Source organism: Alligator sinensis, unplaced genomic scaffold (assembly GCF_000455745.1).
Source record: "Alligator sinensis unplaced genomic scaffold, ASM45574v1 scaffold531_1, whole genome shotgun sequence".
NCBI lineage: Eukaryota > Metazoa > Chordata > Crocodylia > Alligatoridae > Alligator > Alligator sinensis.
The window spans coordinates 1,245,696-1,266,093 of record NW_005842173.1 but is presented as its reverse complement, the minus strand read 5'-3'; the positions used below and the strand labels follow the sequence as shown (position 1 = coordinate 1,266,093).

The window sequence follows — 20,398 nt, the reverse complement described above, 5'->3', positions numbered from 1 at the left end:
CTTTCACCTGGGGTTAAAGTTGAGGGTGGTTTTGCTGCAATTTAATTGCTCTCAGCTCATTAGCATATAATAATTAGAACATGCCAACTGCTGCCCTATTCAAGCCTTCCTCTTTTGAAAGAGCTCCAAGAGTCCTTATGTCCATACACTTACTGACTGAACTAGGCAAAAAGATTTGAATCTCCTACAGCACCTGAACTAAATCTCATAGCTGAAGCAATAAGGAGCTATGCTATGAGATCCTTAGGTCCTATGTGTAGTCTTGGTAGATAACCAACTTAGGGATATATTAGATGTTCCAATGGCTTAAGTTGGAAACTAATGTCATCATTAGGGCTAGGTACGGATAGTCAAAAAGCCTGAGGCTAAATTAATTCCATCTTTGCAGATTAATCTAAATTGCACAGATTAAATTGAAACAGAAGCAAACAGATATTTACCTTTGATTCAGGAAACGCAGCCACATGCTTGCACTGGCTCAGGCTAGAAGCCAAGAGTTGCTAAAGCATGGCTCTCTGGCTGTGTGTTCACTTCCTCTTCCTGCTGCTCCCTGAGGTCTCTGAGGTTTGCAGTCCAGAATTATAGCAGCAGGACTCTGGAGAGTTGCTCATCATTTCTCTTCCTGCTTCCACATGCCTCTGGGATTCTTAGTCCACAGTGGCAGCCTGCAATAAGTTTAAGCAGAGGAAGGGGTGTTTAATACCATCCTCCCTGGCCCCAGACCCCAGTGGGTGGTTTGCCGGGGGGGGGGGGGGGGGCCCCCCCCCGCCGTAGACTGGGCTGTATCCCCAGCTGGGCTTGTTCCCCCTTGCCCCCTTGGCAGCCAGCTCTCACTGCTCCAGCTAAGGAGCAGAAGGTGGGGCCAGCCCTGCTGTCTGGAGCGGATAGCACAGCCCAGCCCAGAGCTGGAAACCATGCTGGGAGACTGAGATTTAATTTGAACCAGGAAGGAGTCTGGGACAGAAGGTTAATAAACTGGTTCAATCCAAATCAATTAAGTCTGATACTACATTCAACCAGCTTTATCTTAAACCGGTTTCAGCCATTTTGAAACTGCTTTGTGCACTGAGCTGCTCTTCTGTTACAGGTTTAAAGAGTTTTGGACCACTTAAACCAGTTTATGTGTTACTTCTGTCCCTTGATTCTGCACTGAATAAAGTTTTCAGAAAAGCTAATAGATGCTTCAGGATTGATTTTATACCCATATGTTGAAAGCCTTGTACCTACCCATAAACAAACTGAGAAACCATCACCATTTTCTGATCTGCATCCATTTTAACACTACTTTGTGGACTAGGAGAAAGCCTATATTTATAACTCTCCTTTGACTGGCACAGCCTACAGCTGATCTCACAGTGTCTATCGCATTCATATATTCTTTCATGATTCAGCCATTTCACAGGAAACCAAACACTTAATAAACTGAATAGCCAAGAATTCTTCATCCCACACATGACAAATGCAAACAATATGGAGTAGATCCTGCACTCAGTTGCCTGCTTATAACTGAACACAGAATTTTGTCCTGTATTGTAGAGCTAGTCAATAGGCCAAGAAAGGATCTGAAGCGTGGAAATAACTGCGCTGTGTCTAGGTAAAATCCAGTTTATTGTATCCACGATCAACTTGGAGTTGATGAGAAGTCCATTTATATTTGAAACAGGATATAATTATTTCATTATTATAAGTATATCTAGTAGATGCATGATGTCCTATGCTGGGTTGAGCCATAAAGCTAAGAAACATAAGCATGTCCATGAAGCTTTTGTTTGCTCACTCATCACCCAGGGCTAAAGCATATTTGATTGACACCATTTTTTCCCCTAACTTATTAATTGGGGGGGGCGGTTCATTTCTGCCTTTGCTTTTTTTTCTAAATCTAACCGGTTCCTAAACGTTGTATCACCTATCAAAAACGCAAAGATATAAAAATAAAGCACACCTATATCTAGCTAATTCAGGTCTACGTCATTCCTCCAATCAGCATCTTGCTGGAAAGAAAGGAGAAACATGGCATATATCATAGGTAGGTATGTATCATTTTACATATGGTGGCACCTTAGAGGAAAAGTGAAAGGGGTGAGGTCAACAAGATCCATTTTCTTAAGGTAAATGATTTGGTCAACAGCACTCCTCTGCAATTCACCTCCAAAATCACTGGATCGTCAGTGAGTCATTTTTCTACTGCTTTGTCTTGCTGCAAGCACTAAAACTAGCAGTGCCAGTTTTTCCTTATGGGATTTTCATGGCATTAGGCCCATTTCCAAGAGGAAATAGCAGCTACTTTGCTGAGCAGTCCACTGGCATGGCATCTTGATTTCTTAAACCTGGCCGTTATCAGTTGGGTGGCGGCACTTCCATTCACCCAAAGAGTGTATTTATACACCCTAACAGTAGGAAAAGACCGTGGAGAAAATGAACATTGGTCTTTTGTTGTCAGTGCATGATAAATGGGAACGTAGTTCTCATTTCTAAGAAATTCTAGAAGAACAGATGATATGCTGGAAATTGCTCCCTTCTTAGTGTTACAGGTTTGACTTCCTCATTCATAGAAATTATGCCTTTTGTCTCCAGTCTCGTGGGCAAGTGGTCATCCAGTAGCCTTGTTTTATGTTTTGATTGTATCAACTTTGAACAGGATTAATAAAAGATAGCATGTACATCTTTGAAACACTGAGGTTATCTTGACTATGAGTATCACAACTTAATAAGGAAGTAATTAAGCAAGAAAGAAATAGTTACAGAAAATAATTGAAGGGCACATCCTACCATTGAGTTATCTATTTGTGAGCAAAGTCACCTATATTACTCTACTACCTGATGCCCCTCAGTTTTTAATGCACTTATGCCCAAAATGGTCATGTGAGTAATCTGCATCCAAACCATGGAGAGTGAGAGCCTCATGGACTAGATCCAGATCCACTTCTGGCGATGGTATGAGTGGCATCAGGAACCTGTGTGAGTTAAGCCAGCCATCATTCAGCCCTCTTCCATCAATATGTAGCCCCAGTGGGAGGACCATATGCCAGAATTCAGCAGCAGGCTCTACCCCTATATTCCTGTCCCCTCCAGGAGCTCTGCAGGGTGGATCTGGTCCATGGGCCGGGTCTTTGATACCCTTCCACCAGAGCAAGTTTCCCCTATGCATGTAAATTCTTCCATACTTTGGGTGCTGGTTGCAACAAATTGTTGGAGTCAAAATTCAGTTTAAAGGAAATTACATTGACGTTTAGTGCAATGCAATTGTTGTACTATGGCTGAATACCATTTTTGAAATCATATGTCACAACAGTACAGGTCCCCCTGCTGTGATTAAAACTGAAATGCATGTATTTTTTTTTTAAATATCATCCTGTGGGGAGTGAAGAGAGCCAAGTTATTAGTAGCCCATTAGTATGTATTAGCCAAGCACAGGTGTCAGCTGTCTAGTGGCAGCTGATGGGGATGTTGCCTTTGATTTTGAAATAGAAATGATACTAGAAAGTACGCTTTTTTCTAAGTTGCTTCTTGTGCATATTGCTGTGATGTATTTTTAGTGCCAATTTCATGTTTTTGTCCTATGGATACAGAGGGAAAAAGCTAGGATCTAGTATGATCATTAGGTCCAACGGAAAGACTCTAAACTAACATGTGTTGGCTTTACTGAAATCTTCATAGGTACTGCAATCAACAGTAACTTAATGATGATCCAGTAGCTTCCACTTGAAGCAATTGCTGCCTCTTGGGTCAATTAACACTTCCCGAATTAGTGTTAAGCCCAATCCTGCCTTATTCCCCAGTTTTCTTAGGATGAAGTTGCATGTTACGCTTAGACCATAGTAAATCTGTGGAATGCTAAGCAATTTAAAAACAAGAACATGCTGTGAGCAGTTGCACATTAAGGGTTAATACTGTTTCTTGCCTGCACAGGTCTGACTTGCCACTATAGAGCTGGTGAGCATGGACATGGCTAAGAGCTGGGACATCTAAGCTCTAGCCCTGCCTGAGTGGGGGGGTTATAAGCAATGCATGCTGGGATGCTGGAGGACTGCAAATTGCTCCTTTTATTTCCATGGAGCAGACTGAAGTTACCCTAACATAAAGTAGGTAGCTTGGCCCAGAGTTACCCTGCACTTGAAGTGGCATAACTTTGAGATGCTTGGAGGACACTTAGCATAAATTGGCAGGCTTTAATGTGCAGACACTCCTATTTTATGTGTCCTTAGTATGGTCTGAGTGTAGCGTGTAACTTTACCTTTAAGTTTTATTTTAAACTGTGGATTTACTGCTGGTGGGAAGTACTGGGAGTGCAGGTCTTGAGACTGCAGTCATCTGCCTATTAAACAGGCTCACCCTGGGCAAGACCAGTATGAGCTTCCCCCTGTGCTTGGAGTGCCTTACCTTTTCTAGGTCTAGCTTAAATCTAATTCTGCTTCTTAAACTTTGATCACGTGTGTCAAAAACTCAGAAATATAAAAATAAGAACATATATTTCTAACTAATTCAGATCTATGTCATCCCTCCACGGTGCATCAAACCATGACCTGAAAGAAACCATGTCTAGGACTAGAAGAGATCTGGTCTCTCTAAGGAAAGAGCAAGGGGGTATTTTTGTTCCCTAGAAGAAGGTAGTCCACTATTAGATAGCAGGTCCTGATCCCTCAATTTGCGTTTTGTCTCAATAGTATCAGGAAGAAATATGAAGTGGAGTCTTAAGCTACTTAGGGTTAGTAGAAAGGCTCTCATTGACATTGCCAGACTCTGAATTAGCTTTAGGAACCAGATACTTTAAAGTCATTTAGAAAACTAAAAATACGTGGTGGAATTTTAAAAAGCATCTTGGTGTCTAATTCTTGTTGAAATCAGTGGGGATGAGGTATCTAGGTGCTTTTGAAAATCCCAGTAGGCCTACTAAAATTTTTACCCATATCTCAGGGCACCAGAGGTAGATGATTTTAACCCTTCTTGTGGTGGTGTTTCTGTTGATGTTCTTGGTTTTATTGGGCAGACAGAGAGGGAGGAATTTAGAATTTTATTTTTCAAATGAAACCCTATTTTTTTCCCCCACTGGAATCGCACGCTTTGTGTAAACATGTAAATGGGGCTGAATACATTTGGTCTTCATTAGGCAGTCACTAATTGCCTTAATGTGGAATAATTCTGACATCTCTATTCTAGGATATGCCTTTGATTTCTTTCCTAGCTTGCAGCGAAGCAGTATTCATGAGAGTCCCTTTATTTTATGCGACCATTGTCATTTCCGTATCTGCCGGAAAGCAAAAAGAATTTTGATTCTCATTGTTTTGTCTCCATCCTTTTTTAAAGTCTGTTTCATTTCTTGGGCCTTCACTTTTGCAACCAACACTTTTCTCATCTTGTGCTTTCTGTCTTGTATGTCTTAAGAATTATTAATAGGCTCTCCAAACAAGTGTGTGTGCATTGCATCTTGATGTGTGGAATGGGTTGGTTAAGACACTGCAGCTGTGGTGTGGAAAGGTGTTGCTCTAGAAGGATGAATCTATCTCTCATAATGATAACACATTTAATGATGTACATGAAAGAAACTGTGCATTGGTAATGATGCAGTTGATTAAATACACTAGGCCAGATCCTTCCCTCCAATTAGCATGAGAACCTGCACATTATTGGTCCCATCTGTAGTTCCATTTAAGTCCATAGAGCTATTCAAAGGGCCTAGGAGCTGAAGCCTTTACACATGATTCAGCAGCTCCAGTGGGTCACATCCTCCTTATCTGCACCTATATAACTCCACTGACGTAAGTGAGGTTGAAGAGAGCTACTGAAGAAGGTGGCTTTCTACCGAGTTGCACCATCTCAGTATTGGGCTTCTTGGGGCACATTTACACTGATAGTTAGGGTCAGCCTCATCTAGCCTGAGCCACCCCTCCTCACCTGTGTGTTGTGGCCACATTGTGCTTCCCGTCTCTCAGTCATAACCCTTCTGGGAATCCATCTGTGGGCTGCCTGTCTCTCCATTTATACTTGTTTCTAGCTGTGTGCCATAGAGACAGAAATAGGATACAAAAGAAAATCAGGGACAGGAACTTGTGTGCTCAAGTGAGCACTGCAGAGAAGGGCAGGCAAGGAAAATGGTTTGAAATCAGGTCCAGAAGTTCAGTAACACTTCTGAGATTGCTCTGGACTGACTCTCAAGGATCAAGCTCCAGGGTTTTTGATGTAGATGGCCAACAGATATAGGCCAGGGCTTTAGTTTTGGGTGTTCACTCTGGACTCTAAACATGCCCCATTACATATTGTGCTTTCACAATTGGCAGTTTATACACACAGAGCAGGGATTTAGAAACCCCAGATTTTGCTTGATTTGGGGAAGGCGCAAACTTGATCTTTGCAGTTTTTGGGGTCTTAGCAACTGTAGTCCTTACTGTTAGAATTTCTTCAATGTATGCTTATTTGGAGAAATCGCTGCTAATAAGAGTAGAGACGCTAGATTCCCCAATCTTTTAATGCGTGGATTTTGGAGCGAGTACTCTCCACGGAAGGTCACTCTCCATGGAAGGTCACTTGCATTCAAACACATTAAGCTACTGTCTTTGCCATAGCTGGCTGCCTACCTGCCTGACCTAAAGAAATAGAAAAAAACCAAGAATGACTCTAGTTTATTGTTGGCCAGGGGTATCTAAGACTTCATTCCAGCTTCACCCCCAAACCTCTGTTCTGAGAGGAAGTTAGGACTTCCAAGGAACTGAGTCCCAGGTGGGCCAGTCTCCAACTACCCCTTGTCACACACCTTGTTCAAATACCCCTTGTCACACACCTCAAGATCATGGACCAGAAATGAAGTAACTTCCACAGCATGGGTGCACCACTCAAATGTCATTGAAGGCTACTTGCAAGGTAGAATTACTTAATAATATGGGTTTGCTAAGGAATTATGGTGGGGTACCAGGTTGCGCTCATTGGTCATGTGTTGGGCACTCCTCCTTGGCAGAGTTTTCAGACTGGCTAAGATATACCTATTCAGTCCAGAGAGGAAATATAAAGTGGAGCTGATGATCTATGCAGCTGGAAGGAAGTTTTCTGGCCTTCCCATGTGTAGAGGACTAGATGAAAGGCTCAACGACTTATGGCTTCAAAACCTGAAGCTATGAGTTCAGTGGGCCGTAGAAAGGTTCCTACAGCATGGATGGTCTTGTACCTAAGATAAAAAATAATCATTTGTTGCTAATGAACATACTTCCCCCAATTGCAAGCACTTGAAAATAGCAAGTATGGACACATGCTTCGTACTGCATGCCAGGAGAATTGAGTAACATATGGCTTTAATACAGACGCCCTGTATAGGGTGGATAAGCAAAGATGGTCAAACCTGGTGCAAACTGAAATTCTGCAGATGGCACAAACAGTGTTTTCCATTTGAAAGCACTTCCTTCTCTTAAGCCCAAGTGGTCTGACTTGTAGAAATAAAATAATTTCCCCAGTTGCAAGGACTCGTCTGCTGTTTACTACCAAAAGAACCTCTACTTCCAATCCTGGGAAAAAAGAAAGCCAAGCACAGTATAAACAGGTGACTATAGTATGAAACATAATGTACCTCTCTTTTCTTTTCATTTAGATTTTTTTCTCTCTTTCTGCATCCCTACCACACTCTCTATTTTTCATTCTTGGTCTGATTTTTTTTTTCCACTGTGGATTTCTTCCTATAGTACCCCCTTCTACCATAAATAGCTATGGGACTTGGGATCCTGGACAAACTTGCACTCGGGCCAAAAGGATTTACCCAAGCCAAGTGCCTAAAGAGTCTTAAAGGCATCACTCATAACTTGCAGAATTTTTCTCCTTTTCATCTTAACAGTCCTTAATAGGCTAATTTCTGCCCTTTTCACACCTGTGTGATCTTAGTAAGCTGCTGTCCCCCTGAATCTACATTGCTCTGGTGACAAGGTATAGGTCCATTCCCATGATTTAGCTCAATTTGCCTATTAACCTTTCTAAGCACCTATCATTTATCTGATTGCTGATGACGCACTAAAGAATCATAGACTCATAGACTTATAGGGCTGGAGTGGGCCCTCTTGGGTCATCTAGGCCAACCCCCAACATAATTCGTTTTTATTGCACATGCACGCTTTTCAGACAATATAAAAAAGAAATAGTCTAAATAAGATTTTGGGTAAAATAAATAGGTTTTATGGGGAAAAAAGGAAAATGTCCATGAAGATTTAAAAAGGTTTGTGGGGAGAGAACAGAAAATGTATTCCTTTTGATATATTGGTATTTTTTTCCCCCTACCTTTGCCTCTCTTTTTTAATGTTGAAAAATGAAACAAAAAGCCATGAGGAAGGCAAACAAGGTGGGGAGGGGACAGAAATCCCTTACAAAATAGTTTTTTCTTCATAAAACAGGAATTTTTTTAATGTAAGATTTCATTTTCATAATTTAGGGTATTTTATCCAAAAAGAACTGGGAGGGAAATGTCTGTTTGCCATGGTAGCAAATAGTTTATTCACTCAGTTGCATAAAATTACCTGTTTTCTAGATACACACAGTCTAAAAAGGTGCACCTGCATCCACAAAAACCCTGCTGACTTATGCTTGGGGCTATTTTGTCACTCCCTTTATGGCAGTTACAGCAATGGAGGTATATGGGATGGCCTAGAAAGATCTGGACATAAACCCTAATTTAAATTATGCCATTATTCATGACAATGTTGTACGCCGTCGGGTAGTTAATGCAGTCCATTAGGTTAAAACTGGACTTCATGAATTAATGTAAGGAGGCTCAGGAATCTCTAATTCTGATTAGGAAGTACTTCCATTTGGCACATACTCCCAGCTTCTTGAATAACTCTTGAAGAGCATCATCCTTATCACTCATGCTAGTGAACAAGCAAGGAGAATCATGTTGGTTTTAAGCACTAGAAAGGCTCACAAGGGAAAATCAATTTCTGCTAACTGGAAAAGCAAAGAAGTAATAAGGGAAGCCATTTTTCAAGTAGAGTACTGCACAGGAATGTGTTGGGGGTGGAAAATAAATGAATGCTAGAATTTTTTTTTTCTTTCAGAAGTGCCACGTGTCTCCGTTCTGGAGCGTCCAGCCTGAGGCTGATTATTTGGGACCTGAGTTTCAAAGAGGGCTCATTTTTCAGAAGGCTTCTGTCTAGGACGGTGTTCAAAAGGCAACATCCTCAAAATCAGTAGTCCCTTTTGAAAATATGCCCCTAGTAAAAAGGAACCAGCTATATCTTAAAATCGTCTCTTCCGTTGTTATTAGCAAGTTCAGCTGTTAAACAATGCCTAATTCTTCACCATAACAATAGAGAAAGTATACTGCACTGCACAATTCTGCTTTAAGATGGGATTTTTTAGCAGTGATGCTGTCCAGGCCCATATTTACCTTTTCTGCATCACGCAAAACAGATATGCTGTGCTTTATGGTCCGGGACAGACATTACATACACTAGTTTGACCCAAATCAGTTAACTCTGATACTACATTCAACCAGGTTTATCTCAAACCGGTTTCAGCCATTTTCAAACTGGTTTATGTGCACTAAACATCTGTTCTACTACAGGTTTAAACCAGTTTCTGATCACTTAAAACAGTTTATGTCCCTAGCCTACAAGTCAAGGCTTGAATTTTTTTTTTTTCCCCCTCTCTCTTCTCGCAGTAGACAAACAAGGAACGATCTGAAACACCAGGTTGTATTCTGTTTAGTTCCTAAATCACCTCCAGTTATAAATATGCTGTGCCCAGAATACATCTGCTAGTTATGTTCAAGGTGAAAGAAATTAATAGTATCTCTAATAAGTGGTATTGACTGAAAGGTTCTAATAATAATAGAAAACAGTATGTTCTGTCTGCAAAGTATGTATTCCTTACTTATTATTTCATTTATAAATTGTACCGGCCATCTGCAACCAGATAAACAACCACAAGACGTCACATGTATTCACACAAGGAGAAGCTTAAGCTTAAACATCCCAGACTGCAACAGAAAATATCTCCGTCCCAAGTCAACTCCTTGTTGCGATAGCTGGAATAAATAGATGACCAATGTTTCAGTCAAGGGACCTGTGCTACATAAATATGATCAGGCTGAGAAACAAACTGCAGGGAGGGTATTTTCATGGAAAGTGCTCTGTTGTTTGCACCTAGAGCTACCGATCAGAGCTATGGGTTGTTGGCAAGAGCACTGTAGATGATCATACGCATCACAGATAACAGATGAGGGTTGGAGAGATGTAAAGGGCTGCTTAAAACCCTGAATATTGCCTTAAGAGACTTCCCTTGGTGCAAAAAGAGAGGAAGGCAACTACTATCTTCTAGGAACTAACTCATTAGCCCTCATTGGGAAATCTGAGAAGTAAAGATTATCAGAGGCAAAGCTGAATCGCTGGAGCATTGCCTTGACTTGACCACACAGGATTGTCCAATTAATGCTCCAGAACAGCCCAAGTCAGGAAAACTTGAGGGTCCTTTATCCTAATTTCCCTGGCTGTAATGTCTACTGCAGCTGGAGAAAAGATGCTTCTGCTTTATATCTATATGTACAGAGGAAAGGCAGAAAGGGCTAAGGTTATTTAGCCTGGAGAAGAGAAGACCAAGGTGGGATTTGGTAAAGCCTTCCAATACTGGAAAGGCAAGTCCAGACAGGATGGAGATGGGCTTTCCTCTATGCCTATACGTCTGGGACAAGGAGCAATAGCCTCTAGCTTCAGCGGGGGAAATTTAGATTAGAGATTAGGAGGAACTTGCTGACTATGAGGGTGGTCAAGCATTGAAGCAGGTTACATAGAGAAACTCTACAATATCCATCCTTGCGAGTTTTCCAGACAAGTTTAGACAGGCACTTGGCTAGGGTGATTTATTCAGGGATGCTCCTGGCATGTGCAGGGGGCTGAACTAGACCTTGTGAGGTCCCTTTCAGCCCTACTTTCCTATGATCCTATGATTTCCCAGAAGTTTAGCATAAAATCTCACCTGTGTGTGAGAGGGTGGTCTTTGGGCCTCCTAGGTCATGTCTATACTGTGATGCACTACTATGAAAATACAAACTGCCCAATCTGCTGGAAAAAAAAATGTCATGTAGTTATTTCTTTAGTGCATTCCCTGCTCTCAATCATGGGCATGCTCATGAGAGTGGTGGCTATGAACATGGTAGTATGGTTTCCACCCCAAAGTTGGGCGTGTTTGCATGACTTGACTCCTTTGTATGTCACTGACAAACTAAGCCCCACCCACTCACTCCTGTTGAAGCATGTCCAGAATCTCATTGGGTCTTTAGCTTGCCAGAGGAATGAGTTGGGCAGGGCTTAATTTGTCAGTGATGTACCTGGGTAGAAAAGCATAGCCATGCCCTCCATGACATTATTTTTGTGTGCAGAACATATGGAGCAGGGCCCGAGCGGGCAGGACATGGTTTTCCAGTGGTGTTCCTTAGCATGGTCCAGTGCAGTGTAGACATGCTTTAAGACAGATAGGACTAAGGATATATACTATATATTTATTAAACATATATACACCACATATACATTAAAAGCAGCCCCTCAATGTTTTACCTAGATGCGAGAAAAAAAGAGCTGCCGCGTACTGTGTGCCATTTGTGAAGGCCTACAAAGGACTCGTCCTTTTTAGGATTGTGATGTAATCTTGAACAAGCCCTCCAAATGGTGGCACCCCCCCCCCCCCCCCCCGGGTGCAACAACTCAAAGCACTCCCAATGCCTGTGCCCTGCTGTGCAGTGCTGTCCCAAATGTGGACAGTCTAGCCGTGGTCTGATTCATCTTGCAAGACGAATTCAACGTCTGCTCAAGCTGTTTGTGGGACCCCCAGGTACAGGTCAAGGCTGCCTTCTCCTGCTCGAATGCCCAAAGGGATTTTGCCAGAAAACATCTGAACTCTCAGAATACTCCAGTGTGTGGCCTTCTTTGACATGACTTGACATGGGTTTGTATAGACAACCCCAGAGTAAACATGCTTTCTCCTGGGATCCTGTTGGAGGAAGGAAGTCGCACACAACCTAGAAGCTGACTTCTGTGAAGTCCTCGAGACCTCCCAGGTCAGGTACATCCCCCCTCTATACAGTCTGTGGATCCCCATTGGATCTTTCAAATTGTTTCTGCAGCTCGTCCCCTGCTTTCCAACCCCAGAGAAATAGTGTCCTGCTATGGCACACAGGATGCCATGATTCATCTCTCCACTGGGGTACCTTGTGGCTTCCAGGGGTGGCTTAGAGATCATTTTGAAGATACAAAAGCAGATATTGCGCTGTTGATATCACATAAGGCTATCGCCTTTGCATGAATGCTTTTCTGGGTGTAAGCCCGCAGAAAAATGAGAAGATCCATCCCTGTGAGGGGCAGCGGTCATGCATAAAGTTTTGAAAAGTATTGTGGAGAAAGCTGAACTGAGAAGCACATCAGTCAGTGTCTGTGAACATTTTCTTATAATAACTCAGTTATGCAAAGTTGTGGAGAAATCCCTGCCGTTACCTTGAGACTGCTTGGACACAACAGGCTCTGACAATAATTTCTGTTTCCCTAATTACTGCTTCTTTGTAATTGTTATCCACAATACATAACATTAATTTCCATTCAGTAGATTCTTCTCTTTCTCTTTGCACAGTTTCGGACTGTAGAAAAGCCACATATATATTTTTGCTGCATAACACAAGTGCCCTGCAGCCAGCCAGGGTGTTCAGTTTTAAACGGGTCTGTGAAGCAACACACCACAATTGTCAGTGCCATCCAGTGCCTTTTATTTCTCTTGTTTATTTTCTGCTTCATTCAACCAGCTGACTTGCGTGGAAATTGCATTCAGTCGTGTCTGCTTTCCATCGTTGTGCCGTGTCTCATGAAATGTGTTTGATACTGACATACCTTGGCCTGTTCACAATATGCTGAAAAAAATGCTAATTTTGTCATATTTAGCAGCTGCGTTCAGAAATGCTACTGTAAGCCTAAGAGGGCTAACCAGCACTCTTGCAAGATGTCAGAACTATCCACCATTACCCTGTAAGTGTACGCACTCCTGTGACATTACCGTGTTTGTATGACGCATGTTGCACATACGGGGGTTGTGTTAGCAGAGGGGCAGAATCTCGAGGGAAGCCGTGTGTTATTTCTTGTTGCATGTTGGAGTTGTGTTGTTGTTCTGTGCTTTTGCTGATGCATCACAAGCAGGAATTTTTAGGATTAGTTGTTTGAAATGTATCAGTGTATTGACCATCACCGCTGACTGTTTTGAATAGCAGAACAAAGGCCTGGTTCGAGACCTAAGGCCTGGTTCGAGACCTACTGAAGTCAAAAGGAGTCTTTTCAATGACTAGGGCGGGTGTGGAAAGCGTCTATGGCATGTGTAGAATGTCTGTATGCAAACTATGAACCAGTCTACCTAATTTTTTAAAGCAATAATTATGAAGCATTATGTAGCAAAGTGGTTAGGTCTCAGGACCTTAGGAAAAATGGTCTGTATTTGAAAATTTAACGTAACAACATCAGGGTGATTGGGCAGAGGGGGAATGAAGCAGACTCAGAGCTGGCCTAAATTAGCATAGCTGCATAAATATCAATGGAGCTAAGGCAATGAATGCCCATGATATGTTCATTCTATCTTTGCTTAAACCATATGCTGTGCTGACTGTCTTTCACTGGAAGTTCGCGGTTGAGTCTGTTGATCTGAATCCTGCACTGTCAAAAAAAAGGGCCGCTACACTGATCATCAGTAAAACAGAGCCTTATGTTCCCTTTCTTAACATTTGCACACATTCTCCTTTGCTTTCCAAGTTGCTCCAATTTAAGCCAGAAAATATAACTTTCCAACATTATCTCTTTTCTCAATGTGTTTGCAAAAGAGTAAGGCAGGAATCTGCCCCAAAGAGTCAGCCAGTGCACTGATTCTGAACAAAAACGATCCAAAGAAATAAATGCGGGGAGGACGGGAATTGATCAACAAGAAGAACTGGCTTAATACAAGACAGGCTTGTGACCTGAGAACAAAATAACAGTTTTGCCAACTCTCGTGTTTTTTGGCGTTGTTCTTAAAGTCTGCGCTTCAGGAATGTGAAACCTGTAGCTATATTTATATAGAAATATATAAATAGATATAAAAGAAAGAGCAACGTTTTTTCACATTCCTGAAGCATAGACTTTAAGAACAACACCAAAAATCATGAGAGTGGACGACACTGAAATAGAAACCTATATTACTCGTCTCAAATCATTGCTTTGGGGGAGTTCACAATGAAGCGATGTGTAGTTCCCTTGTTGGCCTGCACAAGAATAAATTTGTCCTTGAGTTGTTGCAAGGTGGTAGGTTGAAAGCCTTAAAAACTGAAGCCTTCTAGTGAATGGAAGAGAAGCCCATCACAGACAGCAGCCCCCAATAGGTTATCTTACCAGCATACCTCAGACTTTTCCTTGAGGCTTCCTGTCTAGGGTGGAAGACCAGTTTAGTTATGTTATGCTTTTGCTCTGCACTTAAGCTATTATTTCAGGCAGAAAAGAAACTCTCTTGGAAAGCTTTTTCTTATGGTATGGGGTGTGGACACACAACAAGATTGCTATGGACTCCTTTATCCTCTGTGTTACTCTGTAGCAAAATTACTTTGTAGGGGGCCTGTCTGCATGTGCAATTAATGCGCAGCAATAAACTCTGCATATCACTCCAGAGTTTATTGCTCCTGGGTGCCGTGTTTATATATGTGCCTGGGACTGCAGCACATTGAGCCTGGTTGGGGCTGCTCCAACCTGGATCAACATGCTGTGGAGGGGCTGGCTGGGGCATGACGGTGCTCCAGTGTAGGGCTAGCCAGCGGGTGGCCCCTGCGCTGAAGCACCCTCATGCCCAGCCAGCCTCATCAGCATTTACATATGCGTTGCTTCGCACTAAAGAACTCCGCAGTAGGATAGTACTTGTAAATATGAGTACTATCCTGTGGCAGAGTTCATTAATTTACTGTGGCCGAATAGAGTCACATGTACAGATGCAGAGGCTTTTACTGTGGAAGTAATATGCTAACTCTGCAGAAAACATCTCATGTAGACATGCCCAGTATGGAGTAAACTGGCCACTGCAGAGCTTCACCACTAATTGGCAAGGAAGCCAGTTTGCATGGCTACCGAGGACGAAGCCGATCACGGGAACAGACACAGGGCACATTCCACTTCCCCATGCAGTCGCGTTTCTAACTTGACTCACCGTTTTAGTGATCTATGAGATCGTAGGGCTGTGTGTCACGTGTCTGCTCCATGTTTACTACATAGGACAGATAATTTACTAGCTAGTAATTGTCTTGTGTCTCCACCCACGTCCAGTTTCCCCCCCAAAATTGCACCCAAAACCCCCAGAAATATTTTTCCAAGTCCTAACTACCTATACATACAGTTGAGAATAGTTTTAGTAGTGCCATCTAGTGATTTCCACTAACATTATTTTCAGCTCCAAATGGTAACACGCTTCTACATTGCTTTCGCTCTCCCTCTTGATACACTTTGTCCTTAGTTTGCCAGAAGTATCTTGTTATTAATGTGAATCCTTTACTCCTGTTCCCACTCTGCATAATTCCTCTACAACCTTGTTTTACATCCTGTAGATCCTTCATACCAATGTTTCTAATTAGTCTCCTCCTCTTTTTTTTTTTCCAGTGTTTCTGAGACTTTTCTTATTTCCTAAGCTAAAGATATATTCTGAGTCCACAGAAGCAGTGTGGTTTGGTCTGAGGTGTTGAGCATCATAAATATGATCCATAGTGCACAAGCACCTTATGACTCCCATGTGCTTGTACAGGTAGCTGATGACAAGCACTTTGGCACATTCAAGCTGTGTTCAGGAAAGAGGAATGAGGAACAGGACAGGGAGGAGAATATAGTTGGGTGGGAAAACCCACTGTCATCAATGAGCCAGTGTCACATTTTTCATTTTGCAATAGGTACAACCATATCAATGTTGCATTTATAGGGGTGAGGAGGAACTCATCTAGAATTTGGCAAGGGCTTCTATCTTTGCTTATTTGCCCCCTTTCCTTCACATCTCATTTTAAGGGAAGTGATCATGTGCATCTATCTAAGTGGTCCCATCTTTCATCGATCTTTCATTCTCCTTCTAGAGGGAAATGAACCTCTAGAGAAGGAGGCATTCATTTTTGCAGCTTGTACCCTTTATGGCCAGCTAGGTGTTCATTTGTCTTGAGATTTCTGTGTGTTTACCCCATAAAAACTCAACATATACAACAGCACAAAGAAAAAGAAGTGAAAGATGGTTCCTGATAACGGCATGCTTCCTCACCAAGCACAGGTGGGAATCGACCTTGACTGAAGTGGGACTTGATGCATAGGCCTCATGCTGGAGCTGTGTATTAGAGTCACTTTTATCCCTACAGAGTTAACAATTTACTAGTACATCCATTGGTTTCCTATAGTCCTTTTCTAGCCTCATTGGTCCTGCTTTCCTTCTTTACCCATTTAGCATGGAGCAGCATCATTGACATCAATGGAATTGTATGTGTTTTCCACTAGTATTAATGAGTAGGCTTTGGGGCAGTAGGGCCAGGGTTGCATAATACTACAAGGACCTTTTCTCTCTCAAGATAAGCTGAACTCAAAGATGATTCAAGGCTCTGTACTGAAGAAGGCAATTGTCTGGTGGACCTGTAAATGATATGGTATCGTGCGTGGTGTTGTACATGTCCTTAATACAAGACAGTCCTGCCTATAAGAACATAGTCAAAATAGCAGAATCGAATAGTATTTCTACTGAGTTGATTGATACACATACCTAGACTGCAGCGGGGTAGCGTCAGGAAGGCTGAAGAGAATACAGGGGCCGTGTCTACATGGGATGCTTTACTGCACACTTAATTAATCTACTGCACAGTAAAGCTTCACTGTCTACATGTGCAGGGACTTACTGCGCAGTAAATTAGTCTACTGTGCAGTAAATTTACTACCTGCACATGCATCGTAGAAGGCATCTGCAGGTAGTAAATTTACTGAGCAGTAAAGCCAAATAGCATTGATTGCACATGTAGACGTTCCCAGTAAGTGTGTAGTTAAGGGCGAGAAGATATGGGAACGTTGGAAGTTTTTCTCCTCCAACAGAACGAGTCTCTCTTCTCAAAGCACTAGATTTGTTGCCAAAATGCGCTCACCTGCTCTCTGTTTGTTGTCACAGGAGGCTGGCTCGCTCCACGCTGCTGCTGATCCCCTTGTTCGGAATTCACTACACTGTGTTCGCCTTTTCTCCTGAAAATGTCAGCAAGCGGGAGAGACTTGTGTTTGAACTGGGGCTGGGATCTTTCCAGGTGAATATGCAGTGACTGTTGCTTTTGTTGAGAAGAAAGGTGCATTCATTCTGATGGCTGGGTATGAGTCTCTCTCTGCTGTGTGCTCATTCACCTCTGATGCACACTTTCCAGACGAGTTTATTTTATTTTTTTCGTCTCCAGCTGCTTTCTAACGTTTCCTAGAGGATTTAAATTCATAGTCTCTTCTCTTGTATTTATCCAGGGCTTTGTTGTTGCTGTTCTCTATTGTTTCCTGAACGGGGAGGTAAGACTTTTGATGCTGTATGTTTTCCTCTTGTTGTGTTTAGCATGGCATTTTCTTCCCGTCGCACCTGCCATCCTACCTCTTAGCTCTAATTCATTATCTACCCCACTTGTTTCCGAGGGCCAAATCTCACAGTGCCTTCAGCAAAAAAGAAAGGGAGCATGTTTTTTTTTGATAAAGCGTTGGACTTGAAGTCTCCTTGTTGTGGTTCTTTTCCTAATTTTTCAGGGTCTGCAAATCATCTCCACCTCTGAGAGGAGCATTGGGTATTATGACTGTATTAGGATTTATCCTTATTATGACTGTACTATGATTTATCTGTAAGCTAGGGCCAATATTAACTTATAAGGCCCTGAATACCTCAAATACATGTTTTGGGCCTAATTTTATTGTTTATAAAATACTTTGAGATGCTTGAAGGAATGGGAACCACCAAAACATAAAGGATTACTATATATGGCAGGGATTTCTTCTCAGAAATCCCAGGTTTAGCTAGTATTATGTAAGTATTTCCAGTGATTTGCCATATGCTATTTTTGCAGTTTCCATAATAATAATGACATTATTTAGGCATATTTTAAAGTGCACTTTCTCAGTGTTGGACCTTGGCATAGTGAGTGGAGAGATATGAATTGCCTCCATGACCATGGCGTTTCTCATTCTTGCCTTTCTGTTACTGTAGCTTTGAACCTATCTTCAAAGTAGTTCTGCTAAGTGTTCCAGATGAGTCCCTGGGATATGAAATCATGGCATCATTTTGTATGAATAAGGAAACAACATTAAAACATGGGACCCAATCCTCAAATAATATAGACTGGCTTTGGACAGTGGCTTGACAGTAATTTATTCCTGCCACCATGATAAGCAGCTTCTTTAGAAAAAAAAATGAATTACATATAAAGAGTTTTTCCAAAGCAATTTTACATAAGGTTTAGCACATTTTTTATAGAGGCAAACCTACAGTAATCTACATATGTAAAATGTCTTCATAATGTAGTTAGACGGCATATAAGTACGTTTGCAGATATTATCCATCCACTAAGATAAAGGAATGCATCTTCATGTATGTACATGCATATTTGTGTGTGTTTTCTGCAGCATACTTCTAATATTTAGCATTGATGAAGAGTTTTTTGCTAAGCCCAGGATTCAATTGGGTTCCTTAAGTGTGGGCACCTGAATTCCAAAGAGCGATTCAATTGAGAAAAACTCAGTAACTGCCTGAATTCATTAAGCACCTCCATTTAGGACTGCAGAGTTCCTGGGGTCTTTGCACTGGAGCTTTGGAGGGCATTCAGAAGCAATGTAGGTGGTGTGAGGTCAACATGTAGGTGGTGTGAGGTCAACTCAAGTCAAAGGGAAGGTCTTTTCATTGATTTCATTGGCTTTGGGGGTTCAGGCCTTGCGGAATAAATAATGAATGAATTGCAATCACAAGGAAGAGCAGTCTATTGAAGGAAAAGGATGCTAGATCCTACACTTTTCTTGAGGATGGTGGATTGATGATTTATAGGTCGCTGTTCCAGAAGTGAAAAATAAAACGTCATAGACCATATCACATCTCTGAGGGTGAAGTCCTGGATAAACTGAAGTTAATGGCCAAGCTTTCATCGATTTCCAATGTCCAGGGTTGCACAGGCAAGACCCATAAAGATGGCTCATTGCCTGGTGTTATGAAGGAGTTGTCCTCGTGAGCAGTGCTCCATAAGGGTTCACTATACAGTGTCTTGCCTCTGCTTCTAAATCAGGAGTGGCCAGCCTTTGGCCCATGCTACAAGTGGCATGGACAGCCTCTGTGTGGCAAATGCCAGATTAGAGAAGAGACAGGCAGCACAGTGACAGATGGAGAAGGGAGGAGAAAGCAGAGCAGCAGATCAGGCAGGTAGCAAAAAGCAAGCGCAGTAGACCGGACTGGTGCTTGGGGAGGGTACGGGGCTAATTTGTGGCATATGTGCCAAAAGGTTAAATCCCACTGTCCTAAAGCATCTAGTACTGGCCACTGCTGGGTATGAGGGTCTAGATACCTGAAGAGGACTGACCTCAAGTCTGTAGAAGTTAATGGGCTTCAGAACAGTAAGTAGATACATCGCTATGGTGATCCCCATGTTTATTAAATATCAAAGATCGTAGCACCGAACACAGATGGAAGGTGAAGTCTGCTCCCATTGCATTTCACCACTAGTCCCAGCTTCTTTGAACCTTAGCTATCACTGAGCTGAGAAATTCAAGGCTGGCCTGAAACGAGTGTTGATTTTGAAAACTTGATGATCTGCCAGCATGTACCCGAGCGGCTAAGTACATAAAAAAATGACCTTTTAAAGTTTCTCCCTAAAGGTGCAATCAGAAATAAAGAGGAAATGGAGGAGCTGGAAAGTCAACCGGTATTTTGCTGTGGATTTCAAACATCGCCATCCCTCTCTGGCGAGCAGCGGAGTGAACGGGGGGACGCAACTCTCCATTCTGAGCAAGAGCAGCTCTCAGATTCGGATGTCCAGCATAAATGCGGAGAATCTAGCGACCTGAGCAACTAAAAAGCAAGCCGACAGTCCAACCAAAAAACCCGCCCCTTCAAAAAGAAAAGAAAAAAAAATCATAGTTTTGGTGGTGTGGATTTTCTTTTCATTGTTTTTTATGTTGTTCAAAAGCATGAAATAAAATGCCCCTGACATTTTGAAGAGGAGAGGGGGGAGGGGAAGGGGGGGGGAAAGAAAAAAAAAAACACAATATTTTTTTAATGATCACTGTAAATACATGACAGAGTCCCATCATTCTTGATGACAACACTAGGCCATGCCCACCCATCCCTCCATGCTCCTGAGCACCTGCACATGATCCATAGTCAGCCAAAGTGTAACAAGTGATTCCTGTGCAGTTGTGATCATTGGCTGCCC

At 42.2% G+C, this 20,398-nt stretch overlaps 1 protein-coding gene across 1 annotated transcript in view; it reads left to right on the top strand.

The window, feature by feature from the left end:
• ADCYAP1R1 (ADCYAP receptor type I) overlaps positions 1–20,177 on the top strand; it is a 133,500-nt gene extending 113,323 nt beyond the window's left edge. The window contains exons 12-15 of the mRNA XM_025206814.1: positions 12,894–12,974; positions 17,131–17,260; positions 17,466–17,507; positions 19,842–20,177. Of these exons, the coding sequence (XP_025062599.1) occupies positions 12,894–12,974; positions 17,131–17,260; positions 17,466–17,507; positions 19,842–20,030 (442 nt within the window). The 3' untranslated portion in view covers positions 20,031–20,177. The remainder of the gene's footprint in view (positions 1–12,893; positions 12,975–17,130; positions 17,261–17,465; positions 17,508–19,841) is intronic.
• The last annotated feature ends 221 nt before the right edge of the window (positions 20,178–20,398 follow it).